This window comes from Anneissia japonica, unplaced genomic scaffold (genome assembly GCF_011630105.1).
Source record: "Anneissia japonica isolate Jap-2015-1 unplaced genomic scaffold, ASM1163010v1 scaffold9668_len1562885_cov226, whole genome shotgun sequence".
NCBI classification, from domain to species: Eukaryota; Metazoa; Echinodermata; class Crinoidea; order Comatulida; family Comatulidae; genus Anneissia; species Anneissia japonica.
In genome coordinates, this window is record NW_022711326.1 from 919,181 (window position 1) to 932,892 (window position 13,712).

General features: G+C 36.7%; 2 protein-coding genes across 2 annotated transcripts in view; both read left to right on the forward strand.

Annotated features, from left to right (window-relative positions):
* The window catches only part of LOC117107350 (zinc finger protein 729-like), a 25,497-nt gene extending 19,792 nt beyond the window's left edge, over nucleotides 1–5,705 (forward strand). The window contains 2 exon segments of the mRNA XM_033248999.1: nucleotides 2,718–2,843; nucleotides 2,845–5,705. Coding sequence (XP_033104890.1) covers nucleotides 2,718–2,843; nucleotides 2,845–4,223 — 1,505 coding nt within the window. The 3' untranslated portion in view covers nucleotides 4,224–5,705.
* A 1,608-nt stretch (nucleotides 5,706–7,313) lies between these two features.
* LOC117107367 (zinc finger protein 91-like) overlaps nucleotides 7,314–13,712 on the forward strand; it is a 13,590-nt gene continuing 7,191 nt past the window's right edge. The window contains exons 1-2 of the mRNA XM_033249025.1: nucleotides 7,314–7,404; nucleotides 9,296–11,054. Coding sequence (XP_033104916.1) covers nucleotides 9,471–11,054 — 1,584 coding nt within the window. The 5' untranslated portion in view covers nucleotides 7,314–7,404; nucleotides 9,296–9,470. The remainder of the gene's footprint in view (nucleotides 7,405–9,295; nucleotides 11,055–13,712) is intronic.

Below are 13,712 nucleotides of genomic sequence, written 5' to 3' on the forward strand. Positions count from 1 at the left end.
TTTAATTTTGTGGGCTGCAGTCGTGCTGCACTTAGCCCACCTGTAGACTCGCACATCTCTAAAAGTCTCTCCTAATCCCTCTCTACCATAATAAATCTGGATCCGCCACCGAATATATGTACTGGAAAATAAGATTGATGTACATTCTTCACTGCCTTTTTTACCTTTTCCAATGTGTGGGAGTGTTTTCGATGCTGATTGGCTACGTCTACCGTGCGAATTATGTATTATTTACTATTTGCACGGTAGACAATGTTTGTATGATATCTGAAAAGGTATTTCGGTTCGATTAGGTATTCCGTAACAAATTAAGTAAGTTTCTCTTAAAATATTTAGGTCTTTTGAGACGATACCGTGTTAAATATTGTTTATTTACGATGTACCGTGCTAATTGGGAATAAGAACTTATTGGCAGGGTTAGATTAGACGTCATGAAACGTCAAATGCTGATTGGCTAGGTCTACCGTGCGAATAAGACTCATAAGAGCTAATTGGCATGGTATACCGTGCGAATAACCACTTTCTTATATTTAAGCTATTTTATATTATCCTTTTTATGTAACCGAATATTATGTTGAATATTATAAACACTAGAATGATGTCATGTAATGTGGTTATCATAATTGACTATGCACGGATAAGTTGGATCTTCTGTTTACGAAGCTTGGGATGCCAACTACAGCCTGTCTCATTAATAAAACTAATCCCAAAGCAAAGATATTGCAATTACATTAAATCAATACCTTGCAAATATTGGTCCTACGCTAGCAAAAGATATACCAGAGGTTGACCAACATGTTAACTATAATAATAATAATATAAATTGACAAATTTATTCTCGAAACTGATGTAGAATTTGTCCATAAACTACTAAATTCTCTTTCATCCAAAAAAGCCACAGGAGCTGATGAAATACCGGACAATCTCATCAAAATTGTCATTGATATTATTGTCTATCCCATAACTTTTATTATATATTTGTCAATTTTAACTTCAACTTTTCCTAAAAATTGGAAAAAAGCTAGAATCTGTCCAATTCACAAAGGTGGTAAAAAAATGAATGTACAAATTACAGACCAATTTCAGTCCTCCCGGTATTATCAAAGACAATTGAAAGAGCTGTTTTTGAGCAAATCTATCCTTTCTTAAACTATAATGGCATGCTGTATGAAAATCAATCTGGCTTCAGACCAGGATACTCCACCGCATTGGTAAATGTAACTAAAGACTGGCTAAATGCTATCGATAAGGAAAATATATAGGGCTTGTAATGATTGACTTAAAGAAATCTTTTGATACCGTAAACCATAATATTCTAATCGAGAAGCTTAAATCCTTCCATTTCATGAAAATGTTATCAACTGGTTCAATAACTATCTCCAAAACCGTATTCATATTACTAGTGTAAGTGGGGCTAACTCTGAAGAATGCTACAGCACCTGTGGAAACCCACAGGGGTCAATTCTAGGACCTCTGCTCTTCCTCTTATACGTTAATGATCTACCCACGGTTGTCTGTAAATCTACAGTCTCCATGTACAGGCACTGTATGCTGATGATACTGCAATTTATTACATACAGTAGATGAAGAAATTGAGCATCTGACAGAAACAATTAATAATGATATGATAAACATTAAAAGATGCTCATATCTAATAAACTAAGTTTGAATATAAAGAAAACTGAATATATGATAATAGGCACTAGGCAAAAGCTATCTAATATCTGATACACAAATTAATATAAATGGAGAGTCTATCACTTATGTAGACAGTTGCAAACATCTTGGTGTACTGTAGTTATAGATAAAAATCTTTCCTTGTGCTCTCAGATAGACCATGTAAAAGGTAAGACTTTGCAGAGGTTATATTATCTGGGGACATTCAAATAAACTCAAAGCAAAAGCTCCAAATTCTCCAAAACCGGGCAGCTAAAATAATTACAAAAATATCAAGAAGCAACTCCAAAACAAGCTCTGCAAAGCCTACATGATTCAATCACTATCACAAGGTTTGGATGGGGTTTGCGGTGTTTTTTGGGGGTTTGCGATATTATCGATATTATGTTGCATTTATTAAATAATCTCTCATTTTATCATAATCGCCTTTGTAAAAATTTCTGGTTCGTGAAATGGTCTTAACTGTTGGGTATCCCTTTTCAGTGCTTTTGCAACATAAGCATCAAATATGTGTGCTTAGCCCTTTTTAGTGCTTTCTCCCATGATGCCATACTTTCTGAATACAGATGATTAATAAGGATTTTTAAACAAAGGATTTTGAGTTTATAAATTATTAACATTTATTGACAGACATTCATTCTCATACTTCACAGCAAGTAATGGAAAGTCTGAAAACCATCCCTTCTCCTGATGTCTCACTGTATGTTCACAATACATACAGTACTGTATGATAAACAAATGTAAAAATATACTTTGAAATATTAGACTATATTAATACAAAATGGCAGTTCAAGAAAAGATTGAGGAAATAAACAGGATATAAAGTATGTTTGTGATCATTATGGAGAAAAAAAAAATTAATTTACTTACTTTGAAGACACATTTGGGGATTAAGACTGAGGAGCCCTTGTTAGGCCTACTTACTGTACATGAGTCTATCACTCAGTAGTTAGGCATTTTGACTATTCTTATATTATGTGCTGTAACCTCATCCATCTTGATAATAAATGTTATCAAAGGTAATTTTTTATATTTCACAGCAAAGAAAGGAATTCCAGATCATACTGGTAACGTCAAAATCAGAAGAAATTATATTTACTGTGCTGAAATACGCCCTTTCAGATGTCTTCAGTTCACAATTTACCTCATGAAAAAATAAAAATACATTGAAATAAGAACAGTACAGTATTAACAAAATATCAGCTGAAATGGAGGTTGAGGAAAGAAGCAAACAAGATATGAAATATAAATGTGAGCACTGTGGAGAAAAATTTGATTTACTTACTCTGAAGACACATTTAGGGATTAAGACAAAAACACAATTTGAGTGTTTGGGGATTAAGACAGATAAACAATTTGAACAAGAACATGTGCAATTTGAATGTGAACATTGTGGAAAAACATTTAAAAGCAGTTTGTCATTGAAATATCATTTGAGGATACATACTGGAGAGACGCCATATGAATGTGAACATTGTGGAAAGAAATTTAAACGCAGTGGTCATTTGACGGTCCATTTGAGGACACATACCGGAGAGACACCATATGAATGTGAACATTGTGGAAAGAAATTTAAGGACCGTAGTGGATTAAGAAAACACTTGATGATACATACAGGAGAAAAACCATGTAAATGTGACGATTGTGGAAAGAAATTTAAAGATTTTAGTGCTTTAAAAGTGCATTTGAGGACACATACCGGAGAAATGCCATATGAATGTGAACATTGTGGAAAGAAGTTTAAGGAAAATAGGGTTTTAAAAGTACATTTGAGTGTACATACTGGAGAGACACCGTACAAATGTGAACATTGTGGAAAAACATTTAAAAGCAGTTGGTCTTTAAAATATCATTTGAGGATACATACTGGAGAGATGCCATATGAATGTCAAAATTGTGGAAAGAAATTTAGAGACAGTAGTGGATTGAGAAAACACTTGATGATACATACAGGAGAAACACCATATGAATGTGAACATTGTGGAATGAAATTTAGACGTAGTGGTACATTAAAACGCCATTGGAGGGTACATACAGACCAGAAGCTACATGAATGCGAACATTGTGGAAAGAAATTTAAGGACGATAGTCAGTTGACGGTACATTTGAGAATGCATACCGGAGAGACTCCATATGAATGCGAACAATGTGGAAAGAAATTTAAGTACAGTAACGAGTTGACAAGACATTTGAGGACACACACAGGAGAGACTCCATATGAATGTGAACAATGTGGAAAGAAATTTAAATACAGTAACCAGTTGACAAGACATTTTAGAACACATACAGGAGAGACTCCATATGAATGTCAACATTGTGGAAAGAAATTTAAGGACGGTGGTATATTGAGAAAACACTTGATGATACATACCGGAGAGACACCATATGAATGTGAACATTGTGGAAAGAAATTTAGAGGTAAATATGAATTGAAACGACATTGGAGGGTACATACAGGTGAGAAGCCATATGAATGTGAACATTGTGGAAAGAAGTTTAAATACAGTCACCAGTTGACAATACATTTTAGAAGACATACAGTATAAAGAATATATTCAGTTTTTATATTATAAATATTCAATGTATTAAAAAAAATCATTGAAAATATTTATTATATTATATTATAGAAATCATAAATGTTAGATCTTAAGTGAAATTTTTAATTTATATTAAAAAAGGTTACTCTATTTTTTGTGTGCCGTAGTGCCTGTATATTTATATTAAATTACTGTACTATTTTTGTATAGGGGTTCATTTATGTAATTAATAGAAATTCCCCATTTCTTCTTTTCTTTAAATTTGAATTTTATTATTTTAATATTTGTAATGTGTATCAACATGTACTGTAATGAAATGTTATGTTTAATATTTCTGTATGTGTTTGAAGAAAGAAAAAAATGGAAATACTGTACTCTATATACAAATGAATGAATGAAATAGTGGGGTGTAAAAATACATGAATGTGAACAAGAAATTTAAGGATGGTACTGTATTGAGAAAACACTTAATGATACAAAATAAATGTGAGAAACACCATATGAATGTGAGTACTGTAATAATATTGTGGAAAGAAATTTAGAGATACAGTAGTGAGGTTCTAAATATACATAAAGGATGTCACATTAGAATTGAATCCCTTTTAAGACTCAACAAAATTTAATCTTTCAAGCATATAGTTAAGGTAATGAAAGACATTATTGGTTATTTTTACCTGTTAGGTAGTAATATTATTTGCAAAATCATACAGGTGCAACTTTCATTCATATATAACAGATTTTCTTTTTATTCATTCTTTGGTTTGTTGAACACGGTATGGGGAAAATGAAGTACTTATCGCAGGGCGCATATTGTATTCGTGTTAAATAATAATATATTAGAATTTATGTAGCACTCTTTACCAGAGTCAAGCAGCGCTTAAAACTATGGAAAAAATTTAAGATGAAATTTGAATTGAGAAAGAGTTGGAGCATACAGTGACGATGACGGTGGGAAGTTGGTTCCAGAGAAACAGTGAAAATGCATAAAAGCCTACAATATTGCTGTATCATTAATTACAAGTGATGGACTGTCGGAAAACACGCAAGCATGAGATACTTGAAATATTTTGCATGATATACAGATTTCTATAATTTGAATGAATCATGAATGAAATACTGTAGTTTACATGATCTTAAATTTTAACTATAAATGAGATCGTTTGCATGATATACTGATTGATTCCATGGTATATGTTATGTACTATAAATGAGATAGTTTGCATCATATATTGATTGTTATGTATGCTGAATTTAATTAATTAATGAAATCGTGTATATGATACTGATTGATTTCTATGATATAAATATATAGTTATTGATAGTAAATGAAATTTAAATGCATGTGATTAATAGCATTTGGTCAAAATCAATATGAATTTGAATGTTATTCACTATTGGCATGTGATATGTATCTGAGATCACTAATAAAGAGAATTAATATATTGAGATTCAGTAATAAATAATAATAAATATATCCGTTTATTTTCTTCACTTGACTTTCACATTGCTTTTACTGAGCAGTCTCTACTAGGCAAATGTACCAAATGAACATAGCCTCATTAACAACAAAAATATTGCTAAAAAACTTGTCTGACCTTGGTTGAAGGAAAGACATACGAGAAGTTACTGGTTTCGCTTACCGGTTCTTATTCTTCTCGTCCGAACGGCCGTCGGAATTAGCCCCAAGGCTATTATGTATTAGATTACACATGTATTTGAGTTTACGTCCGAACACGGATTTTCAGATAACTGGCGTCTGTTCGAAAGGCAAGATTTAAACCATTTTATAGAGCTGAAACCTAGATAGCTACAGTATGGCGGGTAAAATGCTAATGGGACAGTAATTATTTAGATCAGTGCGATCGTTATTTTTAAATGTTGGAAACACTTTAGCATTTTTAAAATCAGCTGGGACACTCCCTGTAGTTATGTACAAATTTACAAAAAAAGTTGTATGCTTTTTTTTTTTATAAAACTAGCGCTGTCACGTAAACATCCACTGTACACGAAACTTCACCAAGACCTGGTGCCTTTTACAGATTAATTCATTCAATTCCTTATCTACTATTTTGAGTAAAGAACTTGTTTCCGAAATTGACCTTGTTCTTATAAAATCGGATTTACCCTTTCAGCCGTCTTTAGCTGCCAGATGACAGCATAGTGCCTTTGCCCCCGAGGGGGTAGACTCAAAAACAATTCGTATTTTGCACAAGCCCAGCCTATCTGCAAAATCTACAGTATTTGAATGAGTTTGAGACAACAAAATTAATATCTTAAAACTATTAAAAGACAGACACCAAAAAGTTGAAAATGTTTGCTCATATTCAAGTCATGTTGAGGAGCTCATTCAAGTAATATGTTGAGGCCGACACACAGACTTGAAAACATCGCATGCGCAAAATATGTTCTAGCAGGATGAAAATGAATAATTCATGACTTTTACCAAACTATCCTACGAAACACAAATTTGCGTCCCTGTCTGACCTGACCCTCGTTGCCTTTTCCCCTGACAGCGTGACCACTGCTTGGGTATTTACCCAAGATCTTGGGTATTTTGACTTGGTCTCGGGTATTTCGTTCAAATCCTTGGGTATTTTATTTTTACTAAGAAAATTAAATATTTTTGTCATAGAGGAAGAATTAAGAAGTAACAAAGTATATTTCAGTCCATTCAAGTAAGCAAAACTCAACGAAGTGCACATAACATTGTTAATTGACTGTTAATTGCTATAAACATGGGTTCAGAATTGTTTATTTGTGATTTGTGTTGCCATTGATCTTACCTAATTAATGCATTACATAATAAAACTTGATCACTGATCTACTGATAACACTGGCCGTCTGAGGGCGTATTTTTCTATCTGTATTATCACCTCATGAATATTAATTTTAATAATTAACACAAAAAATTACAATAAAAAATTGGTTTATAAATTAAACTAAAGGGGAAACTATACATGCGAAAAACACGTATTTTTCAAATTTTAATGCATTTTCAGGAAGCTTGGGTAATTTTGGGCAATTTTTGCTGAATCTTGGGTAATTTCGACCCCCAGACATTGGGTAGGCCCTATATCAATTGTGAGTGGTCACACTGCCCCTGACTGAGTAGTTTGGTGGTGCTCTCGTTGTTGTTGGTGGTGCTGTCGATGGGAAAGCAGAGTCTGGAGAGAGAAAGGGGAAAATAATGGTAGGGACATAAGGGCCCAGGCCTAGCGATATTTTATTACAGTACAGTATTTATTATTCTGGTAGAAAGAGGAGAGGCTATTCCCATGGTACACCCACCGTACACGCGGCCTGTGCTGTAGTGTAGCATGCAGGAGGCATTCATCGTCTAGTGTCTCTTGGCCTACTAAAATACTAGGCGTAAGCTTTGTCTAGGCCTATATACACTATCAAACTTTATGTGACAAAAGCCCTTGTCAATTGTAGTTCCCCCCCCCCCTTGGGCCATAGCGGAGCACTAGCCCACATAGTTGTGTCCCTGAAGTGCCAGGACGTACCTAAAATTTACCTGTAAATGCAACAGGCCTTGGAAGGGCAGGGGAATTTTACATGTTATTGTTAGAGTAGCCACGCGTGTGCAGGCCTAGACCTAATGCTGTCAAACCGGGTCTGGTCCAACCTAGCCTACACTAGGCTTAGGCATTCCGTCAGCAACTACTGTGTGTTTTGGTAATTAAAAAATTGCCTACCGGTTCTTAAGGCTTACCATCATGATTTCATTTTTTATAAATCACGTTATAAATTTCATAATAAAATTTGAAATTCCGACCACACAATGCCGAGGACCGAGGTGCCGGAGCGTGTGAGTGTGTTGCGTGAAAATTTGTGAACCGTGAATTTGACCAGTTTGCGTCAAAAGAATGCCAGTACATGGGCCAAGGCAAGGAAATCTGTTTCTAATGTATTCATTTTCTTATTTTGGCCTAATTTCTGTTTTGATATTGAGTAATTAAATTTTATAGGATAAATCAGTTAAATCAATCAATCAATTATTTTCTTTTTCTATGATCAATCTGTCAATACACTCCTTTTTTTTTTCGCACTTCTAAACTTCCCTGGAAATCTGCTTAGTGATACGCACGTGTAATGCTTCCATCAAGCAAGCTCATATCCTTAGCCTAGCACCTGCCAAGCTCTTACATGCTTCTACGATTTCATACCTAGGCTAGACATTCAAGAATTTTACTGGGACTACCACGGCCAGGGGTGGGGGCTTACCTGGGGATGTACGTTAAAAAGATGCCCCAAATTGCTGGGAGGTGGCCGGGACTTTCACATGCATGTAACCGTTTTGGAAATTACATCCCCGGCTAAGAAAAAAGAATGAACAAAGGCAACATTTTTTGCCCGTCGTGCAGTCGGACCAAAAAAAAAAGTAGGCCTAGTTTTCCCATCAAAGTACTGTACTGCCTATGCCAATCCAAATCTGTCTCGGTAGTCGCATCATCTGGGTCTGATCAGTCAAGCAGAACATAATGCACTTGTCAATTGTAGTCCCGGTCCTAGCGGGGACTTAGCCGGGGATGTAATTTCTAAAACGGTCACACGCATGTGAAAGTCCTGACCACCTCCCGGCAATGTGGGGCATCGTTTTAAAGTACATCGCCACTTACCGGCGTACACACCCCAAAACGCGGCTACTCTAACGCGTAAAATTCCCGGGCCTTCCGAGGTTCCCAAGGTACCACCTGCACATACCTGTGTGATGTGAAGGGGACCCTGGCAGTCAGCGTCTAGGGCCTGGTATGTTATTATCAATAGAGCTTAGGCCTACTGTGCCTCCTCATGGTCTAGGCTACTTTAGTTAGTAGTAGTAGGCCATTGCTAGAGAGGATTTCCGCCACAGCCACAAGTAAATTTGGCCACAAATTAACTCGGCCAAAGTCAACTCGGCCACAAACCAAACTCTGCCACTCTCAACTCGGCCACAGTCCTACACAGGCTTAGAACTATAGGTACCAGAGGTAGATGCAGGCGGAGTGCAGCCAGTGCGATTGCATCTTTTTTGCCACATACATCTTTATAACAATGTTTCTCAAAACTAATTGTTATTTAATTTTCATACTTCACAGCAAAGAAGAAATTCCAGACCAAAACCGATAGAAGAAAAATGTTTAATGACGAAAGAAATGATGTATTTGCTTTGCTGAAAACATCCCTCCTGATGTCTTCTGTTCAAAATATCTAATGAAAAATACATTGAGATCATAAGAATGAAAAATATTAAAATAGGAACAGTATAACAAAATGTCAGCTCAAATAGAGACTGAGGAAAGAAACACACAGGATATGAAATATAAGTGTGAGCATTGTGGAGACAAATTTGATTTACTTACTTTAAAGACACATTTGGGGATTAAGACAAAAACACAATTTGAGTGTGAACATGTCAAATTTGAATGTGAACATTGTGGAAAAACCTTTACAAGCAATTTGTCTTTAAAAAATCATTTAATGATACATACAGGAGAGACACTGTACAAATGTGAACATTGTGAAAAGAAATTTAGAGATAATTATGATTTGAAATGCCATGGGAGGGTACATACGGGAGAGAGGCCACATGAATGTGAACATTGTGGAAAGAAATTTAAACATAATTGTGATTTGGCAGTACATTTGAGAACACATACCGGAGAGGCACAACATGAATGTGAACATTGTGGAAAGAAATTTAAACATAGTAGTGGATTAAGAAAACACTTGATGATACGTACAGTACAGAAACCATTCCGATGTGAACATTGTGGAAAGAAGTTCAAAGTTTGTAGCGCTTTAAAAATACACTTGAGGACACATACCGGAGAGACGCCATATGAATGTGAACATTGTGACAAGAAATTTAAATGTAAGGGTCAGTTGAAGCGACATTTGAGGACACATACTGGAGAGACGCCTTATGAATGTGAACATTGTGGAAAGAAATTTAGGGACGGTAGTCATGTGGCGGCACATTTGAGAATACATACAGGAGAGAGACCATATGAATGTAAACATTGTGGAAAGAAGTTCAATACAAATAGGAATTTAAAATTACATTTGAGGACACACACAGGGGAGACTCCATATGAATGTGAACATTGTGGAAAAAAATTTAAGGATGGTAGTGTATTGAGAAAACACTTGATGATACATAGCGGAAAGAAACCATGCGAATGTGAACATTGTGGAAAGAAATTTAGGGACGGTAGTCATGTGGCGGCACATTTGAGAATACATACAGGAGAGAGACCATATGAATGTAAACATTGTGGAAAGAAGTTCAATACAAATAGGAATTTAAAATTACATTTGAGGACACACACAGGGGAGACTCCATATGAATGTGAACATTGTGGAAAAAAATTTAAGGATGGTAGTGTATTGAGAAAACACTTGATGATACATAGCGGAAAGAAACCATGCGAATGTGAACATTGTGGAAAGAAATTTAGGGACGGTAGTCATGTGGCGGCACATTTGAGAATACATACAGGAGAGAGACCATATGAATGTAAACATTGTGGAAAGAAGTTCAATACAAATAGGAATTTAAAATTACATTTGAGGACACACACAGGGGAGACTCCATATGAATGTGAACATTGTGGAAAAAAATTTAAGGATGGTAGTGTATTGAGAAAACACTTGATGATACATAGCGGAAAGAAACCATGCGAATGTGAACATTGTGGAAAGAAATTTAGAGATAATTTTGACTTAAAACGACATTGGAGTGTACATGAGAAGCCATATGAATGTGAAATTTGTGGAAAGAAATTTAAATACAGTAAACAATTGACATTACATTTCAGAACACATACAGGCCAGAAGCCATATGAATGTGAACCTGTCTCTTATACACATCTAGATGTGTATAAGAGACAGTATCAATAGAGCTTAGGCCTACTGTGCCTCCTGTCTCTTATACACATCTAGATGTGTATAAGAGACAGAGCCCAGCCTATCTGCAAAATCTACAGTATTTGAATGAGTTTGACAACAAAATTAATATCTTAATAAAACTATTAAAAGACGGACACCAAAAGTTGAAAATGTTTGCTCATATTCAAGTCATGTTGAGGAGCTCATTCAAGTAAATATGTTGAGGCCGACACACAGACTTGAAAACAGCGCATGCGCAAAATATGTTCTAGCAGGATGATGAAAATGAATAATTCATGAATTTTACCAAACTATCCTACGAAACACAAATTTTCCTGTCTGACCTGACCCTCGTTGCCTTTACCCCTGACCTGACTGAGTGGTTTGGTGGTGCTCTCGTTGTTGTTGGTGGTGCTGTCGATGGGAAAGCAGAGTCTGGAGAGAGAAAGGGGAAAATAATGGTAGGGACATAAGGGCCCAGGCCTAGCGATATTTTATTATTTATTATTCTGGTAGAAGGAGGAGAGGCTATTCCCATGGTACACCCACCGTACACGCGGCCTGTGCTGTAGTGTAGCATGCAGGAGGCATTCATCGTCTAGTGTCTCTTGGCCTACTAAAATACTAGGCGTAAGCTTTGTCTAGGCCTATATACACTATCAAACTTTATGTGACAAAAGCCCTTGTCAATTGTAGTTCCCCCCCCCCCTTGGGCCATAGCGGAGCACTAGCCCACATAGTTGTGTCCCTGAAGTGCCAGGACGTACCTAAAATTTACCTGTAAATGCAACAGGCCTTGGAAGGGCAGGGGAATTTTACATGTTATTGTTAGAGTAGCCACGCGTGTGCAGGCCTAGACCTAATGCTGTCAAACCGGGTCTGGTCCAACCTAGCCTACACTAGGCTTAGGCATTCCGTCAGCAACTACTGTGTGTTTTGGTAATTAAAAAATTGCCTACCGGTACTTGAGGCTTACCACCATGATTTCATTTTTTATAAATCACATTATAAATTTCATAATAAAATTTGAAAGTCCAACCACACAATGCCGAGGTGGCGGAGCGTGTGAGTGTGTTGCATGAAAATTTGTGAACCGTGAATTTGACTAGTTTGCGTCAAAAAAATGCCAGTACATGGGCCAAGGCAAGGAAATCTGTTTCTAATGTATTCATTTTCTTATTTTGGCCTAATTTCTGTTTTGATATTGAGTAATTAAATTCTATAGGCTAAATCAGTCAATCAATTATTTTCTTTTTCTATGATCAATCTGTCAATACACTCCTTTTTTTTTTTCCCACTTCTAAACTTCCCTGGAAATCTGCTTAGTGATACGCACATGTAGTGCTTCCATCAAGCAAGCTCATATCTTTAGCCTAGCACCTGCCAAGCTCTCACGTGCTTCTACGATTTCATACCTAGGCTAGACATTCAAGTAGGTCTTATCATCCAATCATTTATTAGCGGGGAATTTTACTGGGACTACCGCGGCAAGGGGTGGAGACTTACCTGGGCATGTACGTTAAAACGATGCCCCAAATTGCTGGGAGGTGGCCGGGACTTTCACATGCATGTAACCGTTTTGGAAATTACATCCCCGGCTAAGAAAAAAGAATGAACAAAGGCAACATTTTTTGCCCGTCGTGCAGTCGGACCAAAAAAAAAAGTAGGCCTAGTTTTCCCATCAAAGTACTGTACTGCCTATGCCAATCCAAATCTGTCTCGGTAGTCGCATCATCTGGGTCTGATCAGTCAAGCAGAACATAATGCACTTGTCAATTGTAGTCCCGGTCCTAGCGGGGACTTAGCCGGGGATGTAATTTCTAAAACGGTCACACGCATGTGAAAGTCCTGACCACCTCCCGGCAATGTGGGGCATCGTTTTAAAGTACATCGCCACTTACCGGCGTACACACCCCAAAACGCGGCTACTCTAACGCGTAAAATTCCCGGGCCTTCCGAGGTTCCCAAGGTACCACCTGCACATACCTGTGTGACGTGAAGGGGACCCTGGCAGTCAGCGTCTAAGGCCTAGTATGTTATTGTCAATAGGGCTTAGGCCTACTGTGCCTCCTTATGCTCTAGGCTACTTTAGTTAGTAGTAGTAGGCCACTGCTAGAGAGGATTTCCGCTACAGCCACAAGTAAATTTGGCCACAAGTTAACTCGGCCAAAGTCAACTCGGCCACAAGCCAAACTCTGCCACACTCAACTCGGCCACATTCCTACACTGGCTTAGAACTATAGGTACCAGGGGCAGATGCAGGCGGAGTGCAGCCAGTGCGATTGCATCTTTTTTGCCACATCCATCTTGATAACAATGTTTCTCAAAACTAATTGTTATTTAATTTTCATACTTCACAGCAAAGAAGAAATTCCAGACCAAAACCGATAGAAGAAAAATGTTTAATGACGAAAGAAATGATGTATTTGCTTTGCTGAAAACATCCCTCCTGATGTCTTCTGTTCAAAATATCTAATGAAAAATACATTGAGATCATAAGAATGAAAAATATTAAAATAGGAACAGTATAACAAAATGTCAGCTCAAATAGAGACTGAGGAAAGAAACACACAGGATATGAAATATAAGTGTGAGCATTGTGGAGACAAATTTGATTTACTTACT